Raw genomic sequence first — 14,413 nt, forward strand, 5'->3', positions numbered from 1 at the left:
GCCATTAGAGTATCCAGTCAATATTCCTGAAATTATAGGATAGAAGTCTTTCCATTGGGGACACAGCAAATATTTTTACAGACACCAGAGCACCAAATGGCAAAAAGGACAGCTGAGTCTATTTTGACCACCAACAAAATAAATAAATAATCAGAAATACAGACTAAAATAAAGGTATCTAAAAAAAAAAGAAGCCTTTCCACAGTTGTTTGTAATGTAGAGAAAAAATGTATTGGCATGGCTCTAACATTTTAAACCCCATAACAGAAGGTACTTTCCAGTGCAGTCAGATGATAATAGCAATAAATAGCTCTGCCAAAATGAATGGGAAATATTTTGGTCTCAACTTTTTAACTGCAAACCCCACGTGTATTCAATATAAGTTTGGTTTTGCCCCAGATACCAAAGGACCCAGCTTTGGTTTTAGGTCTCATCTCAGGTTGAGATGAGATCAGACTTGATCCCATTCACCCATCCAGGAGGGGCATCTGCATATCCAGTAACCCCCCTGTGCACAGGACAAATTGAGGCTGGTTTTGAGCAGGAATGTGCCATTTTGATGCAAATGACAGCTAAAGTTTTTATCAAAACCACCTGAAAGGTTAAGCACCACTGGCAGGGCTCAATCGGGAGTGCTGCTGGTTTGCTGCTCAAACTCAACACCGAACCTTGCTGAGGACACTGAGATGGGGCTCACTCCCACACCAGCCTCCCCAACACACAATTAAAGGTGTCCAAGACAAACTTTTCTTTGGAGTTTTCTTTTCCTGCTGAGTGTTTCTACCTCCCAGAAACACGAGGGGACAGCACATTCGAGCGGGTCTTGTGGAGGATGAGCCTCAGCTCATGGGATACTCGGTCTGGGTTTACAAAGCAGTGTCATGGAGTAACAGCAACAAAATCCCCAAAGGCTGGGAAGGCCCAAGAGCAGGGGTTGGGTTATTGAAATGCACACAGGCCACGCTCCACTGCCTGCCCAGTGCTCTGCCTCTGTGTCACCTCAGCTCTTTAAGCAGCCAGATTTGCCCTCACGCAGGAGGGAGGAGGGAACACGCTGTAAACTCACACTTGGGACCCCACAACCAAACTGTAAAAAGCACAAGTCTGTGCAGAGAACGGAACCTGCCAGGGATGTCCTGGAGGAAGCAAACCTTGGAATATTTAGTTTTACATTTCCCTCTCAGAGCCAGAGCATCACCCATTTTGTAACCAGTGAGCAGGACTAAGTCATGCTCCTGGGGCTCAACACTTACCAGGGGAGCTTGGGGATCTCCGGGCAGCAGGAACAAAAATCCATCCCAGTATTTCGTCCTGGAAAAAGACAACTTGCTCCAGAGCTCTGAGGCTCTGGCAGATCTCTGGGGAGGGAGGGATAGGATTTATTTACCATGTGCTCAAAAGCAAGTGAGCTCTACAAGAGACACTTGTTATGAATTACCAGGCTCTCTCCAGGGATAGTTCTGTTGATAACATGAAGAATGTATTAAATGAATATCAGAGATTAAAACAATCTGCTTCTGCCAGCTCCAAAACACAAAGACCATTACTGTCATACACAGAAATAAAGCTGGAATATTGGAAGAGAAAATTGAAAATAAATTGCCCCCATGTCAGCCTGGGTTATCAGCTGCTTTTTTTTTTAGGGTGGAGGAAAAGAAGTCTCTAGATTGTTCACTGAAACATGATGCAATCAGCCTAACAATGTTAAAGAAGCAGCACTAAGCTTTGTCTATTCATTCACACCATTTTATTATCTTTCCTGTTTATCTTCGAGGCACAGGGAGGACCAGAACCAAGGGGAGTCTTTACAATATGACAAATCTGCTGGTTTCCTATTTTAGAAGATAAAGGAGGCTTTTTGTGAAACTGCAGTGCAGGTAACAGAGCTGTGTAACCTTAAGTGTGACATTAGATTGAAGGTGAGATCCCTGGAGGTGCATCCCCTGGCACCCTTGCAGGGCTGGAGGCAAGGGCAAACACACATAAATTGCAGTTCAAACCATCAACTTCCTCGGAATCCCACATTTTGTGGCATTCTTGCAGTGCCCGACAATTCTGTAGCTGTCAACTATGTACGGAATACGAACAGGGAGTAAAAAATTACCAGTTTAACATAAATTGTGAGATAAGTTTTGGCCACAGATCTGCTTCATGTAGAAAATGTTGGACATTTCTTTTTATTTGCTGCTTTTTATCTTAGGTGAAAGTAAGATTTTTACAGCCAGGCTTTTTGTAACGTCTTCTAGAAGTGAATTTGGAAATGCTTTTACCGGGTAGAGTTAAGAGCAGGGAACTCTTAAACAGGAAACATCATCCAGGAGAACAGAGCACACTCCAAAGTTTCTTTGGGCCTCTGGCACCACCTATGGATGACACAGAATACGTGGAGCTCAGGAAACCCTCCCTGCAGAGTTCACTTACACCAACGAGTATGGGAAAATTAATTGCCTTTTTTAGTTGCCAAATTGTGGTACATTTGCACTTAGAAGTTTGTAGGCTTGGTGTAACTTTCTACACCCAAAAGCCTGCCCACCTTACCCACCAATATCAGTACTTTGTCCAACTACAGCTGTCATATTAGTTCTTGTCACATCTCAAAACTCAGATATCACAGCCAAACTTTTGTCTTAAAATCAGATTACCACCCCTTTGCAGTCATGTACAGCCACCAGCTCTAACCCCTCAGCCCATGGCCACCACCTCCTGTCCCATGTCCCAGGCAGAAGTTTCTTGTCCAGCTGGAGCCCTTTGAAAGCTCCATCAGCAGAGTCTCTGACATGCAAGCCCTACATGAGTGAGACTCAAACTGTAAAGCACTTTTACTACCCATGCAACTCCAAACAGGCAGCATCAAAATAAAACCAAAATGTTAGGAGTGTTTGTAAAAAATATATTTGCAGTCATTTTTCTCTTTAAATCACAGGTGCCTCTGACAGAGATCACTGTGCCAGGGAGGGAGATACTTTGCAATTGTGTTCTTGCTAACAAAGTTAGTTACTACTGATGAAGGGACAAAATTCTTTTGTTTTCTAAAAACAATCACCTGGTCTTCTGCCTAAGTATTTCCAAGTGCCAGGTTCCAGCAATTTCTACAGATACTAAGGAACAGCCCCACTAAACTTTACCAGGGCTGGATTAGACCCAGTACTAGGGATTTCTCAGAGATCAGCCAGGAGCAGTGAATGCACACACAGCATGGAACTGAAAGACACTTCACTAAAATAAACTTCAGAATGGCTCAAACTTTTGTCTTTTTGTGTGTGTATAAAAGAAAAAGACTGCTGGGATAGTAATTCAGCATAAGGTGAGGCTTTCTTATTTTAGGCAGCATAATACAGGAGCCATACTGTGGGAATCTCACTGCTTGGGGACACTGGCAACACTTGCTTTGATGCTCAGATTTTACAAAGAACACAGCCTCCCATCTCAATAGAGGCACATAAATATATATAAATACATCCTCCTCTTCAGGAACAAGAATGTTTCCATGTACAGACAAGTAAAATGTATATTTGGCTTTGGAGGATAAGTCCTGCAGTCACTGATGTCCTATGGATTTCTGCTGAGCTCAGCACTGCCTCTGAGAGAGAGATGTGAGCAGGAACAGTGTTTGTGACTAATCTGGTATGGAGTCTGCTGGGCACAGCAGAGCTGTGTGTGCTCCACTCTGGATGATGGAGTAGGTCTGCTTTGGGGCTTCAGTGTGGGAGGAGGAAGAGAAGATGGGAGGAGGGGGAGCTGCAGTGGACACCGTTATACTCTGCCCCCCATCACTGACCACAGTCACTTCTGTTGCCCCTTCCTGTATCAAGGCATTCAGGCCCTCCAAGTCGGAGCAGCTGATGCCGGAGCTGGTGATGAAGGCCTGGCTGGCGGCAGCCTCGTGGCTGCTGACGGGGGCAGCAGGAATCAGAGCCTGGTGCAGGGCACTGCCATCACCCTGGTCGTGGGTGGTGAGCAGCACTGCCGGCTGTGCCACGGGCCCGGTGTCCCCTGAGGCCATGGCAGGGGGGGCTGGGGCCACCAGGCTCACCTGGCCCAGCAGCTGCAAGCGGCCGTTGGCCGGCAGCTCCTCCTGGCCCTGGCTGACCAGGGCAGGAGGCACCACGTTCACCGAGGCAGCCTGGACAATGCTGTTGGTTTGAGGGACCTGGTGGCCCACGATGATCTTGACCCTCCCCTCGTTGTATGGAGAAACCTGAGCAGGCTGCAGTGGGACCTGGAGGTGGCTGACGGTGATGGGGGCACTGTTCTGCCGGCTGGGGTCCATCTGGAGCTGCAGGACAGCCAGCTCGTTATGTTTAGATCCATTATACAGACTGTGCTGCTTCTTATGACTCCTGAGGGAATCTTCTCGGACAAAGGAAGCATCACACAGGTCACACTTAAATGCTTTCTTGGCATCCAATTTGGCAACTTGCCTGGAGCCACCTTGCTTTGGCCTGTCTCCTTCCTTCTTCTCCATGGACTGCTTCTTGGTCTTGACTTTGTCTCCATGAGCTTTCCTGACGTGGGTGGTCAGGTTGCTGCGCTGCTTCGTGTCAAAGCTGCAGAACTCACACTTGAAGGGCCGATCTTTGCAGTGGATCCTCTCGTGCACCTTCAGCGCTGCCTTGTTGGAGCACGAGTAGCTGCACTCCGAGCACTTCACTGGCTGCTCGGGCTGGTGAGTTCGGATGTGTTGCCGAAGGCTGGTTTTGTTTCCACACTGAAAGTCGCACTCTGGACACTTGAGAGTGTTCTCCATGCTGTGCTTGATCCGGATGTGGGACTTCAGGTTGCCCTTCATGGCGCAGCGGACCTCGCAGAACTCACACTTGTAGGGTTTCTCTCCGGAGTGCACACGCATGTGCCTCTTCAGGTCAGAGTTGATCTTAAACTTAGCAGGGCACATCTGACACTGGAAAGGAGCATCTCCTGCAACACAACCCACAGCTCAAATTACAATGAGACACCGAGATCTAATGAATTATGTACAGGTGACTTGTTCTAAACTCCCAGTGTATTTTCCAGATGACAAGAACTTCAATGCACAGGATTATCACCCCGTCTGACATATTTGTGTGCAAACTCTCCATGAGCACACCTGCCCACATCTATTGCTTTTTCACAACTGACCCTTGGAAATTCTCCATTTTTAGTTCATTTTGTGTATAAAACTGCTCAGTGTGCTCCAGAGAAGCGACTGAAGTATCTCATTTGTCTCTCTTTAGCAACAGGATATCTCGACTAGCGTGTAAAATTAATAAATATAAACACTGTAACTTTAACAGCTGCTGTATTTTTAAGTCTAAGGAAACAACGTAAACACATCCATGCCTCAGGATTACACCACAAGACTTACAAGGAGGCTTGCAGGTTAACTTTAAGCCTATGTAAAGGGTAGGCTGCTGCAGAAACAAGTGCTTAATGGACACCAGCCTTACTGCTCAACCATATATACCTTAACCATATATCCCTTACTGCCTTCCCTGTACATTTGCTGAGTTAGATTAGTTGACCAGAAAAACAGATGAGTTTTTTTGGCCTGGTTCATTTGGCTGGCACAGGAAGGCAGTGGAAAATCCAGGAGAGAGGGAGATGTAGGGACAGAAGTCCATACCCGGGTCAGTGTCAGCTGACTGCACAACCATAGCAGTACCACAGTTACAAGGGAAAAAAAGGAAAAAAGAGGGATCACAGCTACGTAAATTCACCTGGAAAAGACAAATGTGAGACTGTGAAAAAGTATGTGACTCTGGAGAAGTGTGTTTACATAGAAAAGTAACACTGAGCTTTTGTTCTTCTGGCATTGCAGCAACCAAGACAGAGATATTTGCACCATGTATCACACCCAGTAATGTTCCACAGGTCATATAAGATCAGTTTGCATTCAAACTCTTAACTGATAAAGCATGAAAAATGAACACACATCTGCAAGGTCTCCATAAGCCTGTTTATGTGATTCTCCCTAATAACCATTCCAGTTGCCTGGATCTAACCCACTATTTTGCATTTCCTTTATTTACAGGCTTATGTCACAACATGCATGACCACGTTAAGGTGGAGCTCTGCTTAATGCATAATCAAATCCAGGGTAAAGACCAGTGACTTCATTCTGAAGTCATTAAAAAAAAACAAATCCAAAGCAAGCTTAGCAACCTAACTAAATAACTGTTTCCTTTTTCTCTTAATCTAAATGTGTAGTTCTCTAAAATACCTGAACAAGAAGTCTTTAGGTAGGTATTATTTTGAAAAAGTGGAAGAATTGTGTTATTAGGTACTAAGACACCCTTGGAGAGAGAAGGAAAAAGAAAGTGTGTTTAGTTCAACAAACATTTATCCTCTTTAATAATCAAACTGCAAATGGCTGATTTATTTTATAGGTTAATATTTTATAGAGTTTGTGATAGCTGTATAATTTTGCATAATTTGCTTACCCAGCTACATATGTCATAGGTTTAGCTGCATATTTTTCAAATCAAGTTGTGGCCTACTGTGCTAATCCATGTATCTGTTTAATAATTGAGATACATAACGTACTATCTGTATTAAACAGATTTTATTAATGAAGATGCACTGTTTGTTCATCTAGTTTATTTTACAGTCTCAGCTGCACACTCAGCTACTGAATTTTTATCTGCTTTGCTGATGAAGGCACAGTTCGTATTTCAATGACTTAATTTTCATATACAGAGTAGCACAATATGTGAAAAATATATATCTCAATATATGAGATAAATTACTAATTTTACTGAATGAAGCAAAGTATGCTGGTTCTGTTTGCTTAAAGAATGGTCTACTATGTGTATTTCTTTACATTTCTGCCCATAATTGACACTGCCTGAATATACCTCAAAAAGTTGTGTCTGACCCCGGAATTATTAATTCTAAGAGAAGTTTTACTCCAATTAACAGGAGTACTGCTGTGCAGGTGATCTCACTCTGAGCAATGTAGATTACACTTACCTTCTAAGAATAATTAATTAAATTCCAGTAAGCAATATATTCTACATACCAGTCCTTTTCTCCTAAAATTGGTTTTGTGCACAACAGCTTTGTAACATGACAGGGATGAAATGATTACTTTCAAAATTCTTGTGCCTCCTTTCAGCAAATTTGTGAAGATTTTTGAGGTATAAAAGATTCTTTTTTGTTAGAGAAAGAGTGGTTTAACCCTCCCCTCCTTCACAATGCACAAGGGATTTATTTCCTTTATCTACTCAAAACAAATCCCATCTTGCACACATCCAAACTACTGTTGTTTAGGACTCGAATCCAGAATCAGATGCAGGACAGGTTCAAAGCTAATCTAATAATCACTGAACCATAACCACCTTGCAGCTAAAATTCACAGAACTAATCAAACGTATAAAAGACAACACAGAAAGTAATCCATTACCCTGGATTAGATGAAAAACAAAATACAGAGACAACTGTACGAAGACAACAGTACAACAGTATCTTTACAGCAAACCTCTTCCTGGAACAGATATAAAAAAGACAGACATTTGCAAACAAAGCAAATAGAAAATGATGCAATGGTTATAAGCCTGGGGGCTGAAGCTTTCTATCCATAGAGCAAAAATTCCATGAGCAAAATACAGTTCTGGCTGCTCATCCTACACTGTTAATGTTCATCAGTCTGCACAGGGAAGGTACCACACAGAAAGGTCACCAAAAATGTCACTTAAATTGCTAATTACTTGCTATTTTACTGATGCAAGAAAGATTAAATTATGCAGCTAAGTTTTGTACTGATATAACTAGTTCAATTATAAAGTAATTTCAATGTTTCTAATAGAGTGGACCAGATCTGAGAGACACAGAAACCTCCATGCTCTTAATCAATCAATAAATTAGATCCTTCAGTTCTACCGGTCTGAGAACATCTAACAGGCAGTTTCAAAATCAATTTAGCAGAAAGTCTACCAAGAATCAGACCTGTCTTCTTATTGCTTCCAGGTATTTTTAGTAGAGCTGGATTGCCCTACTAGATTCTATATCTAAGAAGTTCACAGAAGGTGGATGCACCAGTGATTTTGAGAATCTGAATCAGCCCTTTTGGGCATCCTGACACCTGCATGACTTTTTAAATTTTCCCTAGGACCTTCAAAGCTTTAGAGATCTGAATTTTAGCCTGTAAATGTAGAAGACCCTTCAAGAAGATTTTACTAGGAGGAGATTAGGGTTTTTTGCTTAAGGAAGGTTTCCTGGCTGGAAGAAGACATCTTTCCCAGAGACAGTTTCAGATGTTTTCTCCTCCTGCATTCCAGAAGAGCTGACTACTGGCTATGAGAGAAGATAAGTTCTTGTAGGTATGTTTGAAGGCCCCCACAGCAGGAGGGTCAGGGATGACAAAAGCCCTGAGAAGAACGGGGGGTGTGTCTTTTCCTTGGACCGGTGCAGATTTGCGCCGAGATGTTAAACGTGTTCTCGACTTTGGAAAGAAATTCCCCTAAATCCTTCCACTGCCTGGTATTTTCGGGGTGCCTGCATGCATTTGACCCTGACAAGCCTGAGAAGGTACCTGTGTGGGACCTGAGGTGCACAGTGAGCTGGCTGGAGTTGCGACTGGCGTAGGGGCAGATCTGGCACTTGAAGGGGCGCTCGTTGGAGTGGATGCGCTGGTGCTTGTTGAGGCTGCTGCTGTCGGCGGCCGCGTACTCACAGTGCTTGCACTTGTAGGGCTTCACCCCCGTGTGGCACCTCATGTGCATCTTCAGCTTGTCCTTCCTGCTGAAACACTTGCTGCAAACCTCACACTTGTGGGGTTTGTCTCCTGGAACGAGCGGAAGGGCAGCGACGCACGGTGAATTTTTGCGTCATAAGGATGTTGTGATAAAACAAACAAACACACACCAAACACTCGACAGAAAAGGGACTGGTTTTCAGAAGCTGGACACTGCATTTCACCAGCCATCCTATTAGCTAAAGAGTTCTTTTATGCTTCAGAAAGCTGCAGGCAGAGGTGCAACGAATTTAGCAGTTACTTTGGAACTTTCTGCCTTTACAACTCTGATATTGAGGTTTAGGGGGAGGGGAGGTAAAATTATAGAATTACTGTTTCATATGAAGAATAAACTTCTGGGTTTATGTACTTCCACCACATAAACACATGCTCCCTGATAAACCCATGGTCTGCATCCCTGTGCCTTCAATCAATGTCCAGTGTTCATGTCTCACAGCTGTCAGTGGGACTGCCCATGGTGGGACATGGCTTGCCCAAAGAGGGTAATTCTTCAGACACAGGGCAGTACAATACTAGAAGGTACAGACTTATGTGTACATTCTGTCTATAGAAACGTTATTTCATAGGAAAATACCTTTTGGCAAAAAGATAAAAGGAGGAAACAAACCAAAACTAAAATACAGCAACTATATAAACCTGTGTGTGTTCGTAGATGACGTTCCATATCCTTCATGCCATAGGAAGTCTTGAACTGGCAGCCTGGAAATGGTAAGATCGAGACCATTAAATTCAAGGAAAATCTAACAAAACAATAAAAATACACTACGAAATTCTAGGCATTTTCTTTATTTTCAATAACATTTGTTTAAAATTCAGTATGAACAGAGAATGAAATCCCCATCTTGTTTACTCCCATCCGCTTAAAAGAGTGACCAGCTTACTTCAGTTTTCTAATGCTTCTCCTTGGAGGCAATCCACTCCTACCTTTTTCTGAAAGCTTTGGAACAAGGGTCACTGGAATCTCTGCCCAGGGTCTGAGATGCTCTTCACTGGGCACAAGGGATGCTGGGGGAACTAATCCATTCCGCATAAGACTTCCAGTTAGTGCAACTGGGAACTCAGGTAATAGCTCTCCATTCAGGAATTCTGTTCAAGTGGAAAAGGCTACAGTTCTAGAGTAGAGAAATGAAAGCTCAGCATCTCAAATGTGCCTTTCAAATTAAGGCAAGTTTAAGAAAAGAGATGGAACCTTCTGCCACCATGAACAGAACTACTCAGCTAACATGGATGGTTCTGTGCTCATTTTCTGTGTCCTGCAGGGTTTTCACTCATTAGGTCTCCAAATAAGAGACCATTTTATAAAGACGGTTCAATTCATCCTCATAAAAATGCCAAATGATCAAAGGCAAACCATGAAATGCCAAATTCATATATGACATTTCTCTCATACAACAATGGCAGTCAGCAAAAAGGTAACAAGATTCTAGCCTTACATTGGCACAGATGTGGGCAGAGGCCAAAGTCTCCACTCAAACCCACTGCAGCATCACCAGAGGACATCACAGTGCAGGACCAAAGTCTGAGGATATGTGAAATCAACAGGAAAGCTACTCCTGGTATCACTAGTAGTTCATCACACCCTCAGTAAACAGGTTGTCTTCCAGGTTCTGTACGTCTGAACTGCTCAAGACAGACAAATCCGCCGTGTGTATTCACTACAGGACACCTCCCACTGCTCAAATGAAAAGCAAGGAGGTACAAACCCCATCTTACCTGGGTAGCAGCAGTTTAGTTTCTTCTGTGTGAGTGAGGCAGTGGACTTTTTGGACCGTGCTTTGGGTGGTGTGGACACGACAGCAGCAGCTGGAGGCTCACTGCTCTCACTGGGCAGGTAGGTTTGATAGCCATGCTCAAAAACAAACTCTGGGGCAGAAACTAAACACACAAAAGAGCTTAATTTGAGAACATTAACTTCTCTAATCAGAAAAAAATGTAATTATTGTCTAGTTTCATGAATTACTTCTACATTCCGGTTTTTTTTTCCAGCACCATTCCTGTTCCTGTGTTTCTATTTACCTGAGGGAGGGGGAAAGGAAAAAGGCTTTTTTCTTCCAAATATCAAATAAAGCCATATTTGTTTTTCGACACTGGCTGTGCTATAGCCCAAAGGAGAAAAAAAAAAATCCTTATTTACATGGCAAATGTGGTCAAAATGGCATAAATGCAAACAAATTTTTTTATAATTGTTAAAAAAGTTCAGCCTCTTTCAACTCTACTGTTTTTAGCTGTTACTCACAAGAACAACAGGTGAAACTATCTCAGCCAAAGTAGCAGCTTTTAAATCAATTAAACAACACTGTACCCCAAAAGGGCAAATGGATAGAACTGCCCTCATTTTAAAGATGAGTAAATATGAAGCAGAAAAATGACTCATCTAAAACCCACACTGAGTTGAGGGATTATAATACAAAAATTCCTGGAAGTGAGCCCTGAATTCAGTTTGTTTCACTGCTCTTCCAGATTCTCTGCCTTAATCTGTCTATCCAAATTAAAGTCAAATAATTTGGATTTTAGTAAGGTCCTACACCAAAATAAAACAAAACTATATATAGAAGGGCAAACCTTCATACATGGAACAAAATTCTAATTTTATTTAAATGTCTCTAGGATCGGGACCTCACTTGAGCCTTCACATAGGCAGAAATTTTGAGCAATATTTTTCCTGCCAATTAGTTGTGGGAGCAATGTTAGAGAATGCAGTGTTCTCACAAAAAAAAAACGCCTGGATTGGTGCCTGACAGCAATTCTGTGTCTGTTTTTCATCAAGAGCACTCTTAAAAAAAAATAAAATGCAGAGTAATTTCATTATTTTTCATAAGTATTGACAATTTTAATTAGTTTGCACAAGTTGGTTATACAACACAATAGACTTGAGCAACTCTCTGCAAGAGTGTGTATCTCAATTAGCAAATTAAGCAACTATTGTCACTCCAAACCCAAGGAGGCAGCACACCACTATTTTTCTTTCTTGGGTACATGACAACTAATGTGAGAACTGCTGTTTTAGCTGAGTGTGATGGGGACACATGAACAGAGGGCTGTGTCATGTTGCCACTTCACAGAATCACAGAATATGCTGAACTGGGAGGGACCCACAAAGATCATCGAGTCCAGCTCCTGGCCCTGCACAGGGCCATCCCCAAGAGTCACACCCTGTGCCTGAGAGCATCATCCAAATGCTCCTTGAGCTCTGGCAGCCTTGGGGCTGCGACCACTGCCCTGGGGAGCCTGTTCCAGTGCCAGACTTGGCACGAGTCAAGTGCCTCCAAGCTGCAGGTGTGTGACACTGCTACCTGTGATGGTCTGTGTCTCCGAGGCGATGGTCCTGGTCGTGGTCTGTGCCTGTGTGGACGGCACCGTTTCCTCCGACACAAACTGGACGGTGCTGGTGGCCCCGGCCGTGGCACTGGTGAGCTGGCACCCGCTCTGCTTGTGCCCCACGAAGGCGTCCAGGTTGTTGAACTGCTGCTTGCAGATGCCGCAGATGTGGATGTCGGGGGTGAGCTCCACCAGCACCGTGGTGCCGCCGGGGACTGCGGGGACAGAAGCGCGGTGAGGAGCTCAGCCCAACGGAGTGGGAGTGGGTGACACTGCTCCCAGGGGCACAGGGACATCCTGCTGCCCTCATGACCTGAGCTGTGGAGTCACTGCGGGACCCCCAGGTGGGGTGGGGGGATGCTTCCCCAAAGGGCTCGGGGTCCTGCAGGGGGTACTCACCCAGTGGCTGCAGCATCACTCAACAGAGCCTGCCTGGGATCTGTGGACCACTGCCTGGGATCCATGGACCACAGACCATCGTCTACCACCTGGGATCCATGGACTACAGACCATGGCCTGTAGAGCATGGACCACCATCTGGGATCCATGGACTACAGACCATGGACTACAGAGCATGGACCACCACTTGGGATCCATGGATGACAGACCATGAACCAACACCTGGGATCCATGGACTACAGACCATGGCCTACAGAGCATGGACCACCACCTGGGATCCGTGGGCTACAAACCACGGACCACCGTCTGGGATCCATGGGCCATGGACCACCGCCTGGGTCCCAAAGACCATGGAGCACTGCCTGGGGCTCATGGACTATCAATCATGGACTATGGACCATGGACGACTGCCTAGGATCCATGGATTGTAGACCATGGACTATGGATCACTGACTGCCTGGGACCCATGGACCACTGCCTAGGACCCATGGACTATGGACCACCCCCAGGGAGCCATGGACCACCACCCAAGACCCACGGACCACTGACCACTGCCCAGGACCCGCGGACCATGGGCTACACCACGGCTACCACCGCGACCCCCCCGCCCTTCCCGGCGCCGCGGCGCTCACGCAGATTCCCGGGTTCCCCTCCGCCCCCCAGCCAGGTTCCCGGGCTCCGCTCCCGCCCGTTTCCTGCGCTACTCAGGTTTCGGGGCCTGCCCAGGCCCCGGCTCAATTGGGCTTCCGCCGCGCGGGCCCCGGAGCGCGCATGGCGCGGCGGCACTTACACTGCACGGGCCCGGGGAAGGCGGGCGCCGCCCCCGCCGCGCCGCCGTTCATGGCGGCGGGGCCGCGCTGCGCCTCCCGCGCGGGGCTGTGGCCGGGGGAGCCGCTGCCGCCGGGCACCGCTCCCGCCGCGTCCCGCGGCCGCCGAGCGCGGGCGGATGTGCGGGAGCCGAGCATGCTCAGTGGCGGCGGCGAGGCTGCGGCGGTGCCCTCAGCGACCGCCGGCCGCGGGCAGCGACAGCCCTGAGGAGCCGGCCGAAGCGGCGTTGTTAAACCCCAAACCTCCAGCGTTAAACCCAGGATTAAACCTCGCGCCCTCCCGAAACCTCCAGCATTAAACCTGTATTAAACCCCGAGCCCTGCCCAAACCTCCAGCATTAAACCTGTATTAAACCCCGAGCCCTGCCCAAGTCGCCATCGTTAAGCCCCAAGCCCTGCCCGTGCCTGTCCCCGCTGTGGCAGCGCTGAGGCGGCCGCGCTCCCGCCATGGCCGCGGGCTGAGGGCTCGCCCTGCGCCCACACAGCCCCGGGTCTTAGATTAGGGCTTTAATTAGCCTAGCAGAGCTTGAGGGAGTTAGGGCTGGCACTGGGGTTAAATCTTGCGGTAGTAGAAGCAGGGAAAGCCAGCCTCAAGTTTTGGACATTTCTTCTGGGTTACGTCAGAATCAAGGCTGTGTTCTTGCACCAACTCTATTCACAATCTTTTTCAGCATGATGCTCCAAAGGGCCACGGCAGACCTCGATGATCAGGACGGTATCTACGTTTGATATCGTACTGATGGAAGCCTTTTCAACCTAAGACGACTGAAGGCCCACACCAAGACCTTAAATCATCTTGTCCAGGAGCTGCTTTATGCTGATGATGCTGCCCTTGTTGCCCACACAGAAGCAGCTCTGCAGCGTTTAACATCCTGCTTTTGCAGACGCTGCTGAGCTCTTTGGGCTTAAAGAAGACAGAAGTTCTCTATCAACCGGTACCTCAGGAAGCCTTCCATCATCCCCATATCACCATTGGTGAATCAGAGCTCAAATCAGTCCAGCAGTTTAATTACCTAGGCAGCCTCATCTCCTTGAATGGTGAGATTGACGGAGAGATAGACAACAGGTTAGCAAAGGCATACAGTGCTTTTGGAAAGCTTCATAAAAGAGTATGGCGTAATAAACACTTGAAGAAAAG

The 14,413-nt window shown here is 46.1% G+C and overlaps 1 protein-coding gene across 2 annotated transcripts; it reads right to left on the bottom strand.

Moving 5' to 3' along the window:
- Nucleotides 1-1,732: 1,732 nt before the first annotated feature.
- ZFP64 (ZFP64 zinc finger protein) lies at nucleotides 1,733-13,290 on the bottom strand. Of its 2 annotated transcripts, none has more exons than XM_027710670.2 (6): nucleotides 13,239-13,290; nucleotides 12,025-12,264; nucleotides 10,445-10,606; nucleotides 9,368-9,430; nucleotides 8,510-8,761; nucleotides 1,733-4,917 (listed from the first exon to the last, which is right to left on the bottom strand). In XM_027710670.2, the coding sequence occupies exons 1-6, from the start codon at nucleotides 13,288-13,290 to the stop codon at nucleotides 3,617-3,619; spliced, it is 2,070 nt and encodes a 689-aa protein (XP_027566471.1). In that variant the 3' UTR covers nucleotides 1,733-3,616. The 2 variants fall into 2 exon arrangements, with proteins under 2 accessions (XP_027566471.1, XP_027566472.1); XM_027710671.2 differs by lacking the exon at nucleotides 13,239-13,290 and adding an exon at nucleotides 12,449-12,995.
- Nucleotides 13,291-14,413: the final 1,123 nt, after the last annotated feature.

Source organism: Pipra filicauda, unplaced genomic scaffold, assembly GCF_003945595.2.
Source record: "Pipra filicauda isolate LSUMZ 115617 unplaced genomic scaffold, ASM394559v2 scaffold13_size5146498_pilon, whole genome shotgun sequence".
NCBI lineage: Eukaryota > Metazoa > Chordata > Aves > Passeriformes > Pipridae > Pipra > Pipra filicauda.

Excerpts from the sequence above, each read along its gene's own strand:
- ZFP64 (XM_027710670.2), bottom strand. The coding sequence starts at position 13,290 with ATGAACGGCGGCGCGGCGGGGGCGGCGCCCGCCTTCCCCGGGCCCGTG. Across the intron at positions 9,431-10,444 it reads ACTAAACTGCTGCTACCCAG|GCTGCCAGTTCAAGACTTCC; the intron begins GTAAGATGGGGT and ends TACCATTTCCAG. Across the intron at positions 4,918-8,509 it reads GCACCTCAGGTCCCACACAG|GAGATGCTCCTTTCCAGTGT; the intron begins GTACCTTCTCAG and ends GTTGTGTTGCAG.